The sequence below is a fragment of the Pygoscelis adeliae genome, unplaced genomic scaffold (genome assembly GCF_000699105.1).
Source record: "Pygoscelis adeliae isolate BGI_AS28 unplaced genomic scaffold, ASM69910v1 Scaffold157, whole genome shotgun sequence".
Classification (NCBI taxonomy): domain Eukaryota; kingdom Metazoa; phylum Chordata; class Aves; order Sphenisciformes; family Spheniscidae; genus Pygoscelis; species Pygoscelis adeliae.
The window spans coordinates 2,384,648-2,407,114 of NW_008825107.1; the positions used below are offsets into that span (position 1 = coordinate 2,384,648).

The 22,467-nt window shown below is 37.3% G+C and overlaps 1 protein-coding gene across 1 annotated transcript in view; it reads right to left on the minus strand.

Moving 5' to 3' along the window:
• Positions 1–22,467, minus strand: part of ARHGAP10 (Rho GTPase activating protein 10) — a 129,258-nt gene that overhangs the window by 38,083 nt on the left and 68,708 nt on the right. The window contains exons 15-19 of the mRNA XM_009327511.1: positions 21,678–21,765; positions 20,288–20,346; positions 17,555–17,660; positions 16,773–16,932; positions 1,414–1,564 (exon numbers count right to left, since the gene is read on the minus strand). Of these exons, the coding sequence (XP_009325786.1) occupies positions 1,414–1,564; positions 16,773–16,932; positions 17,555–17,660; positions 20,288–20,346; positions 21,678–21,765 (564 nt within the window). The remainder of the gene's footprint in view (positions 1–1,413; positions 1,565–16,772; positions 16,933–17,554; positions 17,661–20,287; positions 20,347–21,677; positions 21,766–22,467) is intronic.

Below are 22,467 nucleotides of genomic sequence, written 5' to 3' on the forward strand. Positions count from 1 at the left end.
CAGTAACACTGTATTTTTGGATCTTACAATAAAAAAAATCCATCAAATACTTTCTGTCTACTGAGTTAGGGTCAAAGTCAAGTCCTCAGTGCACACCTTGCAGCATGGAATTGGAGTTTTGCTACATCTTGCGACCTGCTGGGATTCACATTCAAAATTAGATGTAAACAACTCTGTGAGTGGCTTCAATTTTGTTTTGTTTTTCAAATGAAGATAAATTTATTATTGCAGGTATAGCTCAAGAGCTTTCTTAGCTTTTGGTAGCATGTTATTCAAATTAACACAGCTTAAGCTTTTTAAGTAGATGCACCTTAAACACCTTCTAGTCAAGGCATTTAGTTTCATTTTTGATGCAAGAAAAGAAAGGCACAGAGATTACTTATTTCTCTGGTGAACTAAATCTGACAGTAGGCATGTTGAATTTCTTGCAGACTCATTGTAAAACTGGCTTTGAGACAATAAACAGCCCTGAGTTTATTTCTAAAACCTGCACGTAACAGCTGTTGCAGGTATTTGTGCTCTTTCCTTAAGAAATCAACCGCTGTTGACCACTGATTTAATGACAGTTCATCAGTGAATCTCATACTACTGCATGAGTTCAAAATCTTCCTGTTTATTTTCACTTGCTGATAACTGGACTTTGTGCCCTGATCCCATGATTCTTCATGTGAAAAGACAATTGACTAACAACATTAGGAAGGAAAAAGGGAATAGGGTGGAGAAAATGTGCAACACAAAATGAGCCCTGACTTGCCTTCTCAGTACTGTATGTACCCCCAAGCAATGAAATTTCAGGAAAATGATTATGTTTCTGGCCAACAGTCAGAATATATAAGATGTTATACACCCTTTGCCTCACTGTATGTTGCTACTGCAGACTCCATGCAAAAGCAAGATTTTTTTTTTCTTTGCTTCTCAACAGTAAGGCAAGTTTACAAGTATTTACTGCTAGTTACATCAAGGTATTGAAGATTCAAGTGAAGTAGTAGTATTCTCTAGTGCAGTGGTGACCTGAGCCTTTAATCCAGATGAATTTAACTGTAGACTGCATTAGCTCTTCTCATAAAAGATTTGCTTTAATTTTAGTTCTCTCTCCATTTATCTTATGGCTGTGTAATTTCAGTAGAGGTCAAAGAGATTTCCCCAAAGAAACAGGAGCTGCTTCTTTTTTAGAGGGGAAAAGCATATTTAAGACAGTTCATCCTACTTTTTAACATATGTCACAGGACAGTACTCTCTATGCTCTCCTTTCTCTGTACTCTCCTTGTTTCTTTACGTGTTCCAAAGCAATTAAACAAGCATGCATGTGCATGCACACACATACACAAATGAAACATGAAATGAAAGCATCTACTGAAGATAGGATACACAGCCCATCTGCTGCAAAGACTGAAATTATTACTAACATCTTACCATCATCCAGCTCAAGACAGAGATTGTAAACAGCCAGAGGCCTCTTAATACGCTGTCCTTGCCTTCTTGATTGCCTTGGCGGGGCATTTGGAGGAGATACTGACATAGAGATTGGCTCAGGGAAAGTGGCATCAGGCAGGGTTTTGAAAATCTGCAATCAAGAACACAAAGGGTGTTAATTATTTATCACGAAGAGCAACCTGCGTAATGCAACTGTAAACCATTATCAAACAACATTTGTTTTGGATTTCATTCAAAGCAGGCAGGAGCCAAAAATCCATTCCTTCAAGTTTGGGAGTATGCCGTGGGTCTTTAATGAGTGCTTTTAAAATAAATAAATAAATATAATATAATATGAAAATAAGCAAGAGCACTGTCTACACATTAACCAAGCTGCAAATCAGTTAATCCAAAGACAAAATATTTGCAGCCATGCTTGCCAGCTAGGATGGAGAGGAAGGGGAAAAAAGGGGGATACTAACTTTATGAACCAGTAACCAAAAAGCTTTATAGCTTTAGCTCAGACCTATAGTTTTGCCAGAATACACACTTTAATTTTCAAAACTTGTGATACCGTTATAATATCAGCCATTTTACTTAAAAAAACCCAAACATACTCTTGAAGAGAGCAAGGGGAAAATTTTGAGGGAAGGGGTTTTTAGTGAGGGATACCATAGTAACATACCATGTGAGAATTTTTTCGGTTAACTATTGCATATTGAGTCACATTTATATTAAATTATGATATTCACAAAGATGCATATAAAAAGGATTGCATTTCTTGTCATCATTTTATGTTTTGAGTCACGACCGTTAGCATATCACCACTCCATACAAAATACCATGTCATTTCTCTCTGGATTAACCAGCAATGCAGATTTGCTCAACCTGATAGCATTTCTGTATGTGACTAACTGTCACATACAGGATACAGTCTAATGATGCTGATTTACTTCCAGAAAATTATCAGTATGCTGATGTACAATTTAACAGCAGCCTTTTACAAGTGATCATGGCAGATTCACACATGAACAAATTAGCTTAATATGTATTTCATCAAAGACAAACCAGCAGATAAAGAAAAACACAAACAGCAGCTGTACAAAGAAAAGCCCTGTGTCTGTACGACACCTTACAGCAACACAACACGGTAATATAACAAGATATAATGAAACAGTATATGGTGTTCTTTTACTCTGCAACTTTACATTGCCACATATCTGTATAGGAAATACTATAAAGAGGAGACTCATAACGAATCTTCGAAGGAGAAGCTTTTTATGCAGTAGAAATTCATGCAGAAAGTATAAAGAGACGCCACAGATACACACTTTTGGATTATTACAGCATATGTCAGGTGCAGCATGAAGCTAAAAGCCAGCCAGGCTTCTCTACAGGTGAGAAAAATGCCCTAAGCATCCTGCAGTAAGGCACGCAAGACATCATGTTAAAAATGTAAGAAACTCTACATGCCATCATATCCTGGCTTGTTAACCCTGAATATTAACGTGTGTAGGAATAAGATGACCCAAGAACCCACGTATACACTGGCTTATAGCTGTTTAATCATCACTCTTGTACCGGCAGGGAGAAGACTGTGCTGGTATAAAATAATCAGAAACACCATTTTCCATGAAAACTGTGGAAGAATTATCATATTGGCAAAACTGAGCAGCAGTGGGCCGGAAGCCTATATATGGTGTGCAAAGGAAAGCTCCAGTGGAAATACTACCTTCCTTCCCAATAAGTGAGTGTTGCTGTGGGGGAGGTAAAATGATGTAATTTGAACTTCCCCATACCAGTGTTAAGAAAAACGGCTCCCACTCCTTCACATGCCTATGAACAAGGGATTACAAGACAGCGCCAAAGTAGTGCAAAGAACTCTCTAAAAACAAAATGTTTATAAAGAAAGGAAACAGTCCAACCTGGTTCTCCACAGTACAGGCACGGCAGGACTCTCAGACAGTGACAAAGCTCTAATTGTGCTCAGAGTGCTAAAGCCATTTCTTAAAACATGATGCAATATATAAAAATGAAATCTAATGTGCACCTACATGGCACTTGGCTAACAGTACCACACTGCCCCCTTATGTGTAAATATAAAGCTAGCCTGAGCAGTTTTTAGAGATAAATATTTGCTTCTGAAAAATTCAAAAGTACCGAAACTTTAAATGCCATCTTTTCCATGAACTAAGTGTTGCATTTGGGCTCTCTGGTAAATAACACTCTGCCAAGAGGTTTCAGCATGTTGTTTACTATGTCACATTCCGCAGCTGTGTTTATTTGTACAGCCTTATCCATGCATCTCCACTGAAATTATCATTAATAAGAGAAGAACAAGCATTCCCCAGGAGTACTTCATAAGAGATGAGTTTTCTTGTATGCATTTAGGTGACTTGCACAGGTTGCAGTGAAGTTCTTAAGTGTTTTTTCCTCATGTCACAAATATTTCAATATACTCTTCCAAAACTATTAGCATGAGAAACTAAAAGTCACAAAAGCAAAATACAATCAAGAAAACCATACAGGCAATCCTTACTCAATGATACTCAGTGCCAGACAGGCAACAGGATAACGAATTGGAGACCAGTATGAATCCAAGTAGATTTCTAATTGCAAGTAGCTATGTGATCTGAAAAAAACAGTTGGTGGTTTGTTTTGTTTCATGGGGGGAAAACCCCTATACAATAAACAGGAGAAATAACAAGCAAGCAGTGAAGTCACACTTCAAACAGTGGCAGTCCAGTACATGCTAGTTAACTTCATAGTGATACCGGTGGCAGGTAGTCATGAGCTGCCCAGAATAGTTCTCTCTCCCCTAATAAAACATGTTAGGGGTACCTGAGTCCTCTCTGTCACTGTCAGGATAAGCATATCACCTCTACTTTTATTTTTTTTAATGGCAGAGCTGTGCACGAATGTTTCCCAGCAGCGCTGCTCAGTGCAACCCAGTGCTACCCAGTCACAGCGCTGGGCTGATGGCAGGCAGTCCGAGTTCCCTTCTGCAGACAACACTCAGGCAGGCATCAGGCCCGTCCCCTATTTACCTCACTCTGCTCTCGACTTCGTGTTATAACAGATTGGGGTTGGGAAGTTTCATTTCTGGGATTAGGTCAGTAAGTAGTATATTGCTTTCTAGAGAGCAGAGATCACCTCCCTGGGACCAGGGCAAGGGTCCACACAAACTCCATCCTCTCACTCCTACGTTTCTCTGATGCAATCTTACAAGCTGTAACACTTTTTGCCTTGTGCTCACATTCAGTATCTGTCTCCACAGAGAAGAAAGGGATTCCTGAAAGACGTATTTAGATGTGAACTAGAGAATGCAACTCCTTGACTATCTGCAGAGCAAATTTACCCATGCAGAGCAAATTGAGACTAATTGTCGTAACTCAGCAACAAAATCACCAAGTATCATGAGTTGTCCTGGAGGATTCTGAGACACACAAAAACAAACAAACAAACAAAACACGCCCCCAAAATGACACACACAACCACCACTAGAAAGATCATTAGGGGTTTTTTTTATGTAAAAGAAACAGGAAACATCCTGCCCTCATGTGTTGCATGAAAAAGTATATCTGGGGTCATTTTTGCTCTTTCAAGCAGCTCATATTTGTGTTCATCCCTACTTTGGTATTTTCTTTTATCTTTTCAGTAGGAAAATAAAATCCAGTACAGCTTATCCATAACTAGACATGCTTTTTCAGCAGCAGAAATCTCTTTCTGTTGAGGCCAAAGCTACAGCTCGTACTACAGTTTTGCAAAGGCGAGCATCTGAAAAGCAAGCAGAGGGTCAACCTCTGCCCTAAGGTGTGCACATACAGCATTCAGCTTCTCTTTCTTACTTTATTTTCACTTAAATAGACAAGTGCTTTTCATCATGCCTTAATGGATATTTGTCTGCTGCACTGACAGCAGCATTGTAACATCTGCCTGAGAATGGGGGGATGGAGGCATGCTTTATTTCAGTTGTGGGGAGAAAGGTTTTTTGGTTTTGGTTTTATTCAAATTTGCTTCTAGCCTTATTAATTATTTAAATGCCATTGAAGTATAAATGTTTCACAGCTAATAAAAGATGCCTGCTGTGAGTGACCTGTTGTCAGAAGCACACTGCGTATGCACAGAAGATGGAATTCAAAATTATACACACACAATGTGAGCACCTGAAATGGTACTAACATTGTTGTGTTTTGACTGACTTGCACAACAGCATGGGACCACACCTGACTAAGTTTCAGAATATCTGCTTGCGCTGCAAGCTGTTGCTATCAGATGCATGGCGAGGCAACCACACATATCCAATCAGATGGAAACCCTCCCATGGAAGAACAGGATTGAAACATGCTATTTCATTGAAGATCTCTTTGCTACTCCAAAAAAAGCCTCCCTTCAAGTAAAAGTCAGATCTACCACCATCACTCATCTGGATTGCAGAAGTTACCACAGCCTAGACTAATACCTGTATAAAGACAAGAATGAAGTCTACTCATTGAATTATCTCATTCAAGAAGCAATAAAAATGTACTAAACCAACCTCAAAGTTTAAGGACTTCACAGGCACATCCAGTGTTACACGGTTTTTGAGACTGTGGCCAAACTACATTAGATTTCTAGAATATCAGTTCTCTACAATTTAGTTCTCAAAAGCACTGGCATCCTGCCATTGACCTACTTGGGGGCAAACTCAGAAGCTAAGTGAAACAATTTACATACGGGAGAAAACTAACACATGTAGCACTCAAAATTTTATCAAGCAACAAATCCGACTATTAGTCAGTCCTATCCCAGTTAGTCCAGTATTTTAAATGGCTGTTTGGGTCTGACCTTATATGAAAGCAGAATTTCAGAGTGCACACTGACTTAAGTGGTGGATCAGTCTTCAAACCTGCAGTGTAAAAGTTACAACAAAAAAGATGAGACTCTTGTCGAGCAATTTAAAACACCGGTATGTTTGACCTATTTCTCTCTATGCAATAGTACAAAATGGATACTTTACAAGGCTAAACCAACCACAAACCATCTTGGATATACACCGCTAATAACAGCTCTGTCTAGAGCAGTGAGCCCAAGACCATCCCTACATAAAACCATTCCAATTCCTAAACCTGTGTCCCACAAAATCTATGGAAGTATTTCTTGAGAGTAATGAGCCAAATTCAACATATTATCATACTGTATTCTACCAGCAGATCCACATGGCAGCAGCCCAAGGAATGCTGCCAGATTCCCCTTAATCTGCAACAACAGCGTTGGACTCTAGATCCTGAACTCTTACTAGAGCCGATTTTAGAAATTCAAAAAACCCATGGCTTGGAGGATTTAACTTGGCCTATTCCATGAGTTTATGACTAAATGTATAGCTGTACATGGAAATGTAGATTAGATTCTGCTGCTACAAGAGAATACTGATCTGTTCTTTCTGGTCTCAAGCAGAACTAATTAATGAATTTCAGTATGCTTGCCAGGAATCACTTTAGGAAAAGACCCAGACATCAGGTCATCTCTGTCTGCTTTGTATCACTGGGGTAATTAAAATTTCCTCTAAAAGTCAGTGGGAGGCAAACAGCAAGGACAGAGTGGGATGAAAAAGAGGGGAGAAAAAACTAGAGGCTTAGTAATAGAGCTAATGAGGATAAACTTATAAAAAATCATTAACAGCTTAAAGCTGTGCCATGATTTTGTTGCAAGACAAAACCCCATTCACTCTCATAACACCTACTACACAGAACATGCATCTATTTCCTTTGAACCCATGAACAAGAATCAGAGTACCAGAAGTCACTGTCTAATTCAAAGGAGGCTAGAACCTGCAAGGTCATTCCAAATTCTCTGAAATTCGGCTAGTGGTATAGCCTTCACTACTACAATCATATTTTTTAGAGGACGGTATTTCTCAAGACAAGAACATCATCAGTACAAGTTTTTATTTGGGCAATTTCCCTTCAATACATACGTGATTTGCAGTTGGTAAATAAACGCACACAGACACTTTGACTAATGTTTATTGAACAATATAAAACGCCATCCACCTAGGCCACATATCTGCTCTGCCCTTATACATTTTACAGCTATGGTATTCCTTGCATTTCCATGACAATTGGCTATAATATATGCTGATCAAGTAATATTTCATAAATTAGCAGCTAATGGGATAATGCAAGAGAAACTTATCATCACCATGGTCTTTCTTGACTTAGCTTCTTTTCAATGTAATGCAAGCCCAATTCAGGTTAGATCCAGCAACCTGTACGAAACCAAAAACCATATATTTATATTAGAGACAAAAATGCTCAAAAAAAGAGGCCAACTGTCCTAGTGGTTCATAGAGTGCTCTTACCCCAATAGACTTTCTAAGCTTTTTTTCCTCTTGAGATAATGAAGATAGCGGTTGTGCCATTCTTTTTGCCATTTTCTGCAAACATAAAGCAACAATGTCTTTTATGTCAAGTTAGAATTTTACTGTAGATATAAGCATTTCAGAATGTGCAAGGTGAAAATAAGCAACTTAAAATACATTGCAGTAGCTCAGCCACTAATTGTAACCACTAGCCACTAATTGTAATCCATTTTTTAATAGTAAAAAACACATTCAATAAGATGAACAGTTCTAGATATTTTTTTTCCCTATTTGAAGGGATTGCAGAAGCTAATTGGAGCTATTAAAAGTTTAATCACAATAGAAATTACAAAAGATCAACTTCTGGAGAGCTAGGACAAAAGTTTTATTTCAAAACTGATTTCTGCACCTATTCTAACAATTTTATAAAATTTCTAGTGTATTGAAATCTTTTAAGAAATGATCCTTTGCTACTGTAGTTTCTTACTTTTTTGCATTTTACTTTACTATGGACAATATTAGATCAGCCTGTTTCATTTCTGGTTTCAGGCAACATGATCCATTTCTTCTTCTGGTTATCAAGCACATGATTCAATAAATATAAAATACATGCACTAGAAATTCTTGACATCTAAACAGAATCTGTGTTCAGTGTACAAAATGTGATAAAGTTGATTTCTAAAAATCATATTAAATATTTTTGAAAAAGGTTTACAAAATCTTCAATAAAAATTATCAACAACTTAATTAGAATCCTTAAGTAACTTACCTCCCTGAGGTTACCATTGTGTCCACTCCAATACAGGTGTGCCTGCCTCGAAGTAGTTATCCTGACTTTTGCGCTTCAGCGTCTATACACTGTAAAATATGATTTGCTGTGCACTGGCTTCTATGAGATTGCGCAGGATGCAGATCTTCTGAGGCTTTGGATTTTGAGGCTTGAATTCCACTACAAACCACAAAACACCTTTATACATATTCACAATCATTATATTTGCAAAAAAAAAAAAAAAATTCAGATCAAGAGTCGAAAGATACCTGAAGCTAAGCCTCTAGAGGGCCACCAACCAGAAAGCATGCTCTTTGATGTTGACTGGCACACTCTGTGCAACAGAGGATGCAGCCTCAAAAGTAACTGGGCATAAGTCAAAACTAGAAACAGGAAACATCCTTGGCTGTGAGCCAAACCACAAAGCTCTATAAATAAATAAATAAATAAATCCATCCAAGACAGCCTTTTCTTCACTGCAAAGATATCATTTGCTGAGACTATCTGCCTAGCAGCCTGACTACCCATACCCAAATGAAACACTGCTTTTAGGGATTTGTGGACACTGTGAGTCTCAATCTCATACTAAAATTGGAATATCTGCTATCTGCTCCTCTTAATACAAAAGGAATTAGAGCTCTGGACAAACTGCAAACTATGAGAGTGACAAAAGAACCGAGGGAATTTTCCAACAAACCTGATGTATCCGTAGACCCTAATAGCCACTCGTTTGGCCTGACTACCTTGAACCATGTAGTTCATGTCTTTAGAAGAAAGTAAACATAGCCTGTAAAACATGACATTACAGTCTGGAGGACAGCTGTGAAAGGATGAAAGAAAGAAAAACCACATCACATACCAAGGTTAAAAATGTGTGTCCTTTGATCGCTTGCGAATTATGAGTTTGTTGACTCAGCCTTTCTAAAAGTAGCGCTCCTGATACAAAGACTGCAGCTTCCACTGTATCGCATCTCGCTCCACCTTTTAACAATTCCTGGGAAGAACGGTCCTGATAGCAGCCCATTCACGGCTATCAACCAATCCATTTTATTCATTGAAGGAAATGAGAGAGTTAATCATACACCAGGCTTTAAATACCTACACATTTGTCCACTGCACCAGCAGAAACAGCAGATTCACCTCCTCTTCTGTGCTCACCTACTGTAACTCACACCAAGTGAGTATTTTAAAAAGGTTGTCCTTCCCTATTACAGCTACACAAAACAGCTTTGTGTATCTTGTTTAGTTACAGGAAATACCTAAAATAACCAAAAAAAAGTGCCTTCAAATTAAAAGATCAAACAGTCAATCTAATTACCTAGCTTTCTAAAACATAACATACTCCTAGTTACTAAATGGAAAATAATGCAGAAAGAGAATGTTTGCATGTATTGTCTGTTGCAAGGAGTGTGAGAAGTCCTGAAAAGATAAAAGGCAGCACTTAGAAACCTAAGTCAGGAGCCAGCAAAAGCAGCAACCGTGGCCAAACACACCACAGGTAAACATGATCTCCCCTTCATTTGTAAATATACACATATAAACACTTATACACACACACAAATACAAATAAATATATATCTGTCACACCGAGTTTTCTACAAAATTTATGAACAGAAATATAAATAATTATATATCGAGAATAAAAACCTACATTTGACCCCCTACCACATTGCCATTGTACAAAGCATCAGAATGAAATGTCAAGATCTTTGCAAATGACACTGTTCCAACTGTAGTCAACCACATAGCCTCACCAGTACTTTCTTCTCCACAGAGTTCCCTGCTGCCATTACAAGGATTTATTTGAATGAAGGCAGATATGTGGCCTAGGTGGATGGCGTTTTATATTGATCATCATTGCTTTGTGCAATATTTTCTGCTCTTTGTTTTTGTTAAAATAATTTTTTTTATCTTACATTATGACTGTAGAGTCTTTGGAGGCAAAGAACGTGTTTTTCATTTGTATGTCCAGCACCCTCTGCAATGAAGTACTGATGCTTCATTAGTGTAAATAAAAACCACGAAAATATTGGAAATAAAGTATTATCAGCTGACTGCCACATCTTGTTTATTCAAAAATCTGTTAAATGGTTTGAAATACACTAACCTCTCTGGTAAGGCAAAAGCCTTTTTTGCTGAATTCTGAAGAGTACGTACGAAAACACAAGCACATATTGCACTATTATCCATTAGCAATAACCAGACAGGATGGCATTCAGGTCAGTTTAGCCAATATAAAGAAAAAAAAAAGTTTGTAAATTCAATACTTCACTTACCATTGAAAGCTGCAATAAAGTATAATTCTTATGTCACACAGCTTCTGCATAAGAATTTACGTTTTAAACTCTTCGGGAGTGCAACAACTTTTCCCCTCTCCATGCTCCCTGCAGCATTTCACAGAATATTTTCTTTGACTAACAAAATTTTATTTCAGAACATCCATTTTAGCATTTTTCATAAGGACTTCTCCCTTGCCTCCTCCTCCACACATCCAAGCACAGCACCCTGACCATCAAGACTGAAGCAAATGTTAGTCAACTGAATTCCACTCCCTTATCATCATTTCGGTTTACTTACTTAGGAACATTGCCTGTGGGCACTGGAAGATGAGATCTGTATCACTTTGAAATTTCATATAAAGTTGAGGCAAGTTTCCCAAAATTAACTGGAAATAACGTAGGCAAATCAAGAAGGCAGAAGTCTGTGTCCATATTATTTGTACGTGCCATGTATTTGTAGTGCAGCATCTCAGCAGACCGCTTCTATCCCTGAGAACATGACTTTTGTTTTGATTTTTTTTTTTATTTAATATGGTTACTCACAGTACATGTTTTGTTTCTTTTGGAGCAGTCTAACAGCATACCAATCCAGGTATTGATCCAGACTCAGTTCCTTTTAATGTCATCAACTGCAGTCACAAACGTGAGTGGAGATTTGATATACAGTGTTCTTACTATGCATAAACCACATTAAGATTTAGAAAACTATAGTCTTTTAAACAAACAAAAAAAAAAGATTAGCAGTCAATTTACCACACCATGTGTGCGTGTCTCACGTGGAAGGGCTTTCTGCTATCCACAGGGCAGAGAAAGGGTTTAAAGAGTTTGCACACACTATAGTGGAATGAAAGAGCTGCTGTGACTTCTACCAGAAACCATGATGAATTTCTTTGTTTTGCCTGCTGCCCTTTGTGCTTTAGACTCAGTCAATCATTAAGGCATGTAATTTGAATTAAGTTCAGGAATAGTTTCAATGACACTTCTGATTAGTTACGTGCTTAAAGTTAAGCACATGCTGAATACCTTCCTGAACTGAAGCTCATGTGTTTCTTCGCAAACTGTAATTTTTTTCTCCCTCCAAGTCAAACGCTTGTTGACTTGAGAAACATTCAGCTTGGGGAGGTTTCAAATTGCTACACCACAGCAAACCACCACAATTACAATGCATTGCTTCTTGGTCCTCCGTTGCAGCCAAAGGCAAAGCAACACGAAAGCTGAAACAAGCCCTCTTTAGTATTTCTCATATGTCCCTTTACCACGACTTCAAAAGATCTGCTGTGCTGTCAAAAAATAGTCTTAGTTTAGATGATGGCAGTGCCGCTGTACCCTAAAGCATTTACCTGCAACAGAACTGCTTTAAACATGCAGTGATTGCTAAGTGGAGACACGTGCCACACCTGACTGTGCCACCTCCTACTCTCAAACCAACAACTGACTTCACCTGCTTCCATTTCTTCTGTCTCACAAATATTGCATGTATTATGCACTGTAATGTGTTTTAAGACTAAAGATTTTCCAAGTATTACTACATGAAGTTGATGTTGGCTTAAGAGCTCAGTAGTATTAAATTCTTCTCTTCCCTTTAGTTTAAAAAAAATCATTAAAGTACCTAAAGTAAGAAAAATTCAAACATTTCTATTTCATAAAAAAAGATTTCTCCATAAAACCGTTTTGAACAGAACAAAGTTAAAACAAAGGCATATTTTGTCTAAAGTATGCAAAATCTGTGCCCTTTACAAAGAGATTAATACAGAAAACAAGTGAAAACACTATCTGCCTTATACATATGAACTAGAGTTTTTCAGAATGAATGTCTTTGAGATAATTTTCCCATAGGTTGTCTGAATTCTAGAAAAACGTATTTTACCATGCCTATTCCCTTTCAGCAGACTCTGGCTTCCCAGTCTCCATAAGGGACTTCTGTCTAGCCCATCTCCTTTTTTCTTCTAATTTTCTTTCACTGTAATTTTCATCATCTTTCTGTTTTTGCAATCTTGCTATTTGTACTCACTATTCTTTCCTCCCCCATATGCTGGTTTAGATATTCCTGTCCCACTGAGATTTTTATTCCAACCTCCTCCCTCATCTTCTTTCACTTCTTAGATTTCTTTTTTTATCCTGGTTTTTTTTCCCCCTCTTAAAATAATGTTCAGGGAATTGAGAAACCAAAATGGCTCACATTACCACTGAGGCATCTCTAAATGGCAAATAAATAAGCCCTTTGAATAGTGACATTCATTCCAACAAGATGCCAAAACATTATAACAAACAGCAAGATGAACACGTGCATGCTCTTCATGCTGCCATGGAGTAGACTGCCCTTCTTCCTCACCGCAAGTCAGAAAGAAAGACCAGAAGAGCTTATGTCCAAGATTTCCAGTCTGTGAAACCCTTGGGAAGAAAAATTAATTTATACCCTTGAAACTCATTTGGGGGAGGAGGGAAGAGAAATCAAAACCTTTTTTTTGCGTCAAAGTTGACTACCACTTTTCATCAGAGGGTTACCTAAAGGCCAAGCAAAGATTGTTCCAGGAACTGTACAAGCACAGCTGCAGTCAGCCCCTGAGTTTGTTACCTCAAGAAAAGGAACACCAAGGAAAGGTATAGCTTCAAAGCAAAATGAACACAATGATGAGACACAAACATGAATTTCTTGATGCTTTTTCAGCGAAGGGAAAGATACGGGACATGGAAATCAAGGCAGACCAGACAGATATGGCAAGGGAGAAGGGGACAACACACCCAAGTATGAAATGACACCGACCTTAAAGTCCTGCAAAGCAAAGGGAAACAGGAGTGCTGGTGCACCCAGCCCAGTCAGCAAAAAACATGGCAATTCCAGGCAAAACTATAGAGAGGTCATTTAATATCAAACCTGAACACGCTCCTACTTTGCCCAGCTTATCTGGCTGGCCTTCCCCTACAGCCATATGACAGAAGCAAGCAAGACAATTCACAGGTCTCATTTTTCTCTGGACTGGTCTCCCTTCCACAGTAGGTGGTTCTGAGAGTCCCTGGTAAAACATTGTCTCAGCTTGGGTCTAGTTTTTGCTTTTTCTTTCGAAGTAGAGATCTGCTTCTACAGCTCATCTTCTGACTGGACACTGGGAAATACTCTGCTTGGAAGAGACTTATCCATAACTGACAAGAACAAAAGCTAGACAATTATTTTCCTAATGCTCTTCTATCCCCCTTCTAGTCTTAATCATTATGCAATTCTCATGCCAGTTAAGTGACCCATCAGGCTGTACAGTCTAGTTCCAGCATTCAAGACTCAGCAGTGGTCTGATTTTGCAAAACATCCCCTCCTTAACCTACTATAATTGGTTCACAGCCATAGTTTGGAAGTATGTATGCAGGTAAACAAGGTGAAAGTGACTGGTTTCTAGCTAGCAGGAAATAAATGTACATATCAACAAAGCTTTAAAAAAAAAAACCAACACAACAGCTTATGCACTAAGCATGATATTCTTATCTCAGGGCAAGTCCCCATATCCAGGTTTCCACACATAAATTGCATAGAAATTCTCTAATTAGGACTCAGCAGAGTGATGATAGTGGAACGACTGCACCAGGATTTCAAAAGCTAGTAACCCAATTAATTACGTCTCCTCCTAAAAATGAATTGTGGATCTCCTTCAATAAAGCTATCCACGCAAGACATAATGAACGTTGATGGAATTTAAAAATATTTGAGGAATCATAACAATTTTTTACCATTTTGCCTACCAAGTTACTGTATTTAAACCAGAAATATTGATGGCTATTGCTTCTAGTTTGGAAGTTTGTTAGTCATTTCATTTGCTACAGGGCAATCTGTCTGGCAGGCTGCCAGAGCCATAAATTACATATGCATGAAGTGTTGCTTCAAGTTCATTTGTGTCAGCGTACCTCCATCTTGACTCCAGCACTCTTCTACAATTCCGAACTTCGCTTCTATTAGCAGAAGCTGCTAAAAATTAGCAGAGGTGGAGTAGTGGCTGAATGAAATCTTTGAAAGTATTTTAACCCACAGCCGGTGACTTCTCCTAGGACTTCACCAGGCCTATAAATAAAGATACCTAACACAAGACACTTAGAAAGTCTGAAAAGCATAGAAATTCAAAACAACAATATAAAATGAACATCAGACTGACAATAAGCCTGCTTGCCATTAAAAGTAGATCCTTGGTCTGCCCTAAATGAAGAATGCTCACTAGTAAAAGCAACATATTCAACTATAAAATTTTTGTAATGCCTTAGCACACACCTCTCTATTGCCTTTGCTATAAATACACAGAGGTCACACTTGGTGCTTCCTTCCGTCTTGGAAGCAGCTCTAGCGTGGGAGAGGTTGCTGCAGGCAGACCACCGATGGCAAGTTCACTGTTAGAAGTGACAGTGAAATGACAGAAATCCCTTAAAAAAAATTATAGCCTTCTCGTTCTAAAGTAGGCATAAAACAAGGAATTATGGAAAATGATGCAGTACTATTTTGATGTATTTTCCATTCCCTGCTTCTCTACATTTTCAGAGGAGCAAGAAAGGCAACTACAACTAATGTTTCAAACATGAAATTGATGTCCAGTTTTTAAAGACACAACTGAGCTGGCATAAGAATAAGATGGTGCTAATCTGTGGTGATATAGTGATTTGAATAAGCATAACTCAACCTCAACCTCGGTATGTTATTAAAACACCCTGGCTCTGCTCACTCTCTCCACTTTCTTAAATTTGTCACTGCAGTAGCTTGAGCTTACTGCAAGGTTTACCTTCATTTATAAGGTCCAAAATGAATAGCATGGCTTACAACTCTTGGAATATTTATCGCTTAGAACTTGAGCCACATCTGCAGCACAGTATTTTTCCAACAGAACAATAGCGTATCTGCTCAATGTGTGTGTGAGGGCAGCATTACATCCTAAGTCAACTAAGCCAACAAAACCCACCATGTGGATACAGCTATGCCAACAGAAGCTTTGCCCAGCCTGTATCATTCAGGGAGGTAGCATAATTACATTGTCAGAAAAACTTGAGACAGATATTATTTAGAGTAGATAAGACTTGCCTTAGATAGCCAATTTCAACACTGTTAACCTTTAAAAGAAATAACTATTTCAATGCTCAGTGTGCTTAAGAAAGAGGAGAGGAAAAAGCACATCCTGGAATTTTTCCAAAGCACTTTTTTTGACAATAAGAGCGAGGGAGATGCTGCCCATCCTCCCAGTACAAGCAAAGTACCTCAAACATCCAGCAGTTCCAGAAGTCACCTTAGACACAAGGGACTCCCAAAGGAGTACCCAAACAAAGAGACCAGTAAACGACTTTTTTTTTTTTTTTTTTTTTTTTTTAAACTTTCAGATCCCAGATTACAAGCAGTGATATTCTGGACAGTACCTTGTACATGTAAGGCACCTTAGTAACTGGCAGCTGTCAGAGCAGCAGCAACAACTTCTATTTTCAGTATTACCTCAAATGCAAAGGCTTAAAATAACACACATTCAGCTAAAAACAAAGGAAATGTTAATACCTGGCGCTCTCATAATGCTTTTTACCCATAAAATTCAGAGTATAGTAAAGTCTTCTTTTTACTCTGTGAACTCTGAGAAAAATGAAGACATAGAACAATTAATTCAGACCCTGGTCAAAGTACTTAATGGAAGAGCTAAAAACTGAGCCTGGGCTTTCTCTTTTCCAGTCTTGTATCACTTTTGCTCAGAAAAAGACATATGCAAATATCATAATGAAAATCTATTTGTGTACTATACACACAGAAGCACTGCTATTGCCAGGAAATATGCATTCTGAAATGTCAGTTTACCTATGAACAGGAATACTTATCGAGTATAAATAGCCAAAAGCGTACAGTATACGGACGATATTCTTTAGAATTAAGCTGTTCGTAACATCATACTTAACTCCATACTACCCGTTAAGCCTAGCAGACTGTTTTGGACAACGCTCAGAAACGCAGAGATGTATCAAAGCTTACCTTCTCGTGATTTTCTATCAGGATTTCGACAACGATATTCTGAAACTTCAGGTCCATGATGGCTGCTACAGTTTCTTCCTGTGGCCTCATTAAGGTTGGTCCAAATACTACCCCTAGATTTGCCACAGTCATTAGATTCCTCTTGGCATGCTTTGAAACACTTTTTGAAAAGAATTGAAGGAAAAAACAGGAAATAGGTTATGAAAAATTTCCATTACTGTTGGAAACTGCAGTCTACAAATGAAAACATTACATTTCCTTAATCTATGTTTTAGAAGTTTGTTTTGTGCAAAGTTTCTTCAAATAAAATCTTACTGAATTCTGGAAAACAGAAAAGCCATTCTTCCACTGGCAATTTAAAAGCAAAAGCAGTCTCTTACTGAACTTAAATATATAAAATGCACTTAGCCTTGGACCAGGGCAAGTGTGAAACCAACTTAAATTTGCTAACAGATCTCCACTATTCACTTTGCCAGAATTTGCAAAAAGAAAGTATAATGTTCCCTTTCTCACTTCAATCAAAACCTCAACTGCTGGCAGGACTGCTAAAGTAAATACTTCTATGGCTTCATTAACGGATTAGATTTCTGCCTTTCCCGCCAAAATATACACAGCATGAGTCAAACGTCTTGTCTGCTTTTGCACGTTTGGTGCTTGGTATTGTGTATGACAGCATCGAGATGGGCTTCAGCTCCAGCCACACTTAACTAAGGCCCTTTGTAGTTAAACAAAGGTAAGGACAAGAATTCTGACAAGGTAGGAAAGCAGGTCATAATACTTACTTCGCTAAATGTTTCACCAAAATTTCCAGCATCTCTTTGTTCTTTTCTGGGAGTTTATGGACCAAGAAGTGCACAGCATTAACTCGAGATTCAGGACTCCCACTTTCTATGGGACATAGAAATAAATAACTATCTCAAAAAATAAAAATAAAATAAAATCCACAGAAACGCAAAGCTTCTCCCACCCCTGCACGGAAACATACTGCACACACTTTGCTACACCACTTATGTACATCCAAACACAGCAATATTGAACATATGCGTTTTGTTTTCACAAGTAATTTTGTTCTACAATTATCAACTTATTTGCTTATTTTGTGAACTCATCTTTCCATCCACCTGCAAAAGGATGCCTTTGTTCATCTATTTTTAAAAATTGACAGATGTAGTTATTGTTTTGCTGCATTGGACTCATCTGCTTATGAATACACTGCAAGGTGAGGAGCAATGTTACTGAGTGCCACAGAGTGGAACTGTACTACTTTACATTTCAGTATCATTAACTGATTGTCCTCATCATTAGAATTCAGTTTTGCTGGTACTATGCAGCTAATGATACTGCATTTATGCCACCTTGCACTGGAAACTGCATAAGACAACGCGTGCAGAAGATTCATATACTCAGAAAGAGAAAATCTAATGACCTCTGAAGACACAGAAGAATAATCATGCAAAAAACCTACTGAGTGAGATTACTATGATAAAGGGCCCTGAATAACAATGGCATCCCTCTCTAGTACAGTACAGAAATATAGTAAAAATAAGCAAGGAGCTTTTTATTTTTGTGTGTTGGGTGTTGAATTGAGTAATTTTGGCCTCTACAGGTTTCACTAGTACACAGATGAAAACAAGAATCTGTAAAAGATGAAAATAATCCCTCTTCCTATTTCTCAAAGTTGTATTAAATCACAAAATTACATCTCAGTAATGGTTACAATGAGAGGAGTGGAAGTATTTCTCTTGTATATAATATTACTTAGTACAAGGTACATAAAGAGAAAATTTAGAACCTACTCTGAATGCAAGAAGTTTTGACACCAGGACCACTCATCAGGTCCCATTTTACTCTAAGGCAACTTTGATTGTTAAGTGTATTTCATATAAAATACCACCATAGTTCTTCAGTGCCTATTGCTACAGGTTATTTTTTTTCTTTGCATATTGCTACAGATTTTAGGGTTGTTTTTCTATTCTTTTGCTGTGAACACCCCTGCACAGATTGCAAGAAAAAAGGCTACCAAAATGCAAAACGTTTAGCTTCTAGTCAGCTAATCAAAATTCAGACAGCCAGAAAAACATAAGCCTTCTTTAAAGCAAGACTATTTTACATATATGTGAAATCACAAACTCTAATTAAAGAATGGCTAAGCAACTTAATCACAAGATACAGTCAAGGCTTATATAGTTTCAATCTACACTGATATATATAAAGAAAAGAAAATTGAAAGGAGAACCTTTTAATTTTGGCCTTTCCCCCCCCCGCAATAGTTTCAGAGAAAAGGATGTTTCTTACTATTCCCGGCGTTGTTGAGTTTTTATAGCCAACATAGGAAACAACACTGACTATCTATTTTTAAGTATACCGTAACTCAGATCTGCAGTGTTGATTAAATTTCCCTCCCCACTACATAGAATCAACCCCCCTCTACAAAATTGTTTACTACTTATGAACACTGTACTATTTTAAACATGTAACTTCAACTGAATTCCTTTATTGAAAGAGACTATAAAATAGAGAAAGGAAAATAAAGTGAGAAACTGCTGGCAAAACTTCATAGGTCAAGAAATTATTTTAACACTTTCCAATACAAACGGGCAGACTTACCATCTAGGTAAGTATGTTGAATTTTGTTTAAGCACTTGGCCTCTAAGATGTGCTTTGGCAACGAATTTCATGGGCTAATTCTCATTTTGAATTAAGGACCACAAGTGAACACATTCTGCAGTCCTGGAAAGTCATTACAGCAATCCGAAGAAGATAAAGCAATTGTCTCAAAGTTTATTTTAATTTTGCTTTCCACAGTTTGCCAGAAGTGCTACAGGCTGGAAAGAAAATCAGCTAAATATCTGTTTGATATTTTGCCAAAAATTTTCTTACACAGTTTCCCTCCATCCTCTTCCAAAAAAATTCCATGTACATTAGATACCATACAGCTGAACTACAAAAGCTGTTGTGTCTTCTCCAAGCCTGTATTTGAACTGCCATACTGTAATCTGGCCTGCTCTTTCCTTTCTTCTACTAATATACGAGGAACATTCAAGCCTGCCTGGAGACAGAGCTAACAAGGCACTGAAAACAAGGGTCAGGCAGCTGTGCTTTAAGGATTCAAATGAGCCCGAATTAGTGTATTTTCTTTTACTAAGCTTCATACTCTTTATAAATGGAAGAAAAAAAAAAAAATCACAATCTAAGTAGATAATTATCATTATATAATTAAGATAAGAAGAATGAATGTTTACAATGTCTATCCAAAAGGTTTTCCATAAAAGTAAAAATTGCGCTATGCTAAGTCTGTCACAAGCTTGTCTGTCAATAGACAACGTCATATTGTGACACATACTAGAACTGAACACTGGTTAAAACCTACGTATTTTTAAAACATTTATTATTTCTTATTCCTATATTTGTACTGGGTTGAAGAATTTTTCTGAAATTGCACTTGCAGCATGCTCCTAAGGCCACAACAGTACTGTAAGAAAAGATTTCTATTTGAACTGCAGTCATATATTTACTGGCAGGAATGATGAATTCTCCATGCAACTCGTACGTCATCAGTGGCTCTGGAAGGCTTCTGCAAAACAAGGATGACATAATAAATTTAGCTATATTCTTTCCTATCTGTATTTAGTCTAAGCAGGAAACCTTTTTAACATTCAGTAGTATAATCTTCGCACTGGAGGCAACCATTGTTATGGTGGCCCTTGAATTCAATGATTTCCAGCGCGAATGGAAAACTTGGTATTATCAGGAAAATAAGACTAAATACATCCATTCACCTTCCATGAGCTGAAGTGATGTCTCCAGTCTATCATAAGGCACCTTTCCAAATCACACCACCAAGACTGTTTCTCAGATAAAGACTGTACACATACACTATGTAATTAATTCTTCATTAGTGTTTTTAAAATACAAAGAATCACAAGTCAGTGCCTTACTGGAAAGAAATAAAGGCCCTAAAACAGTTAAGTTTGCTGAAAAGTAGCCATCCACAAATCAAAATTCTAAAGTATTTCAAATAGAAAAATTTAAATTGAAAACCTTAGTCATCAATGAAAAATGTACTGAATAACAGAAATCAGAGTTAAAACATCAGTTAAAACCTTCATTTATTAAATTGATTTTACTGATGCTTATGAAATATTAAACACTCAGATGGGAAATACTGTAGGCAGGAATTTCTTCCCCATTCCTTCCTTTTTTTTTTAATTCTTTCCTACACTCCATAAGAGAGACTTTTATCTTGATAATAGTTTTTCAGCATTCTTTGATAGTGGTTCCAGTAATACTTTATTTAATAAAACCAGATTAAAAATACTGTAATTGTGTTACGCTACAAGAGATACACAAAAGTTCTGTGTTCTTAGGCAATTTAGTAAAATACCTTGATCAGAAATTGGCAAAGCCGTTTGAACAGAGAACGCATCTAAAGTTCTTACTTTTAACACTCAAAATATTATTACTGTTGCACCTAGAACATCAAAGCAAGGGCCAGAAGGAAAAGAGGAAAATATTAAAAATTTCCTAACCTTTTCCCTTTCCATTCTACCACACTAAAACAGAAAAAGGCAAAAAACTCTTAACAATCTTAGCTGACTTTCAGTAACAACTCTCAGCAAGTTTACTAACAATTCAGATTTCTGAACCATCAGTGAAATGCTTATGTATCTAACACAAAAATGTTTTGGGGCTTGTCTCATATGAACATGAGTATTAGTGTTGCTAAATTATTTTGCTTCCCCCAAGACAAGTAACAAACATGGTATTTGCACAAAACAAACCTCTCTCCCAAAATATAGGAAAAGTAAGTAATGTAGCTTAACACACTGCATAGGCAAATTAGAATACAGAATTCATAGTCTAAAAAAAAAATAATAAATAGATGAGACAGAGAGACAGGCTTACCGCAGATATTGCTTCATAGCACTAGTAATTGTCTTCACTTCCCAATCTACAGAGTTTTCCAGGTCAACCTCATTGCAGGTTTTTGCATCTAGAAAATAATCAGAAAGAAAGAGGGACATGAAAAAAGGGAATTTAAATCAGTATGCCCTACGTAAACACCAACACATTGAATTTGATCATTATGTATTTTCCCACATGAACGTAGAAGTAATATGTCCTTCTTACTATTAGTTAATACTAAGACGACTTAATATCCAAACCTCTTCATAAATTCTATTTCCATATTTTGTTTTAAAAAGTATTTACTGCTGACTTTTTCTTTAATGAAGGATTAAAAATCACTTTCATGTAAAGAGATCTCTATAGCAATTGGTATTTTGTATCACACCTTTAAACAGAAAGATGTACACAAACATGAAGATGTACAAAAACAATTTAGAAAAAAGACGCACTAAGCATAACTTACCTTTTCCTCTTTTCTTTCATTATTTAAAATGCAAGTACACTGAGAAATCTTTTTGAATTCTTCCCATAGTTTTGCTTGTAAACTGTTATTTTGGACTGCTGATGAAAATAGCCAAAGTGCAGTATGACCCTCCTTACTGTGTGAAAACCTTTAAGAGGTGCTTCAAAAGTAGAAGGACTCTTCTCTAGCAGTAAGTTTCCTCTAGAAGATGGCCTGAATGTTTCCCTTACTTGATCAGTTTTAGCCAAAGGGAGAACATACTCACTCGTTTGACCATTTGTCAGGTTCACAGAACTCTTCCCATCTTTTACCAGGTTAGTTGGT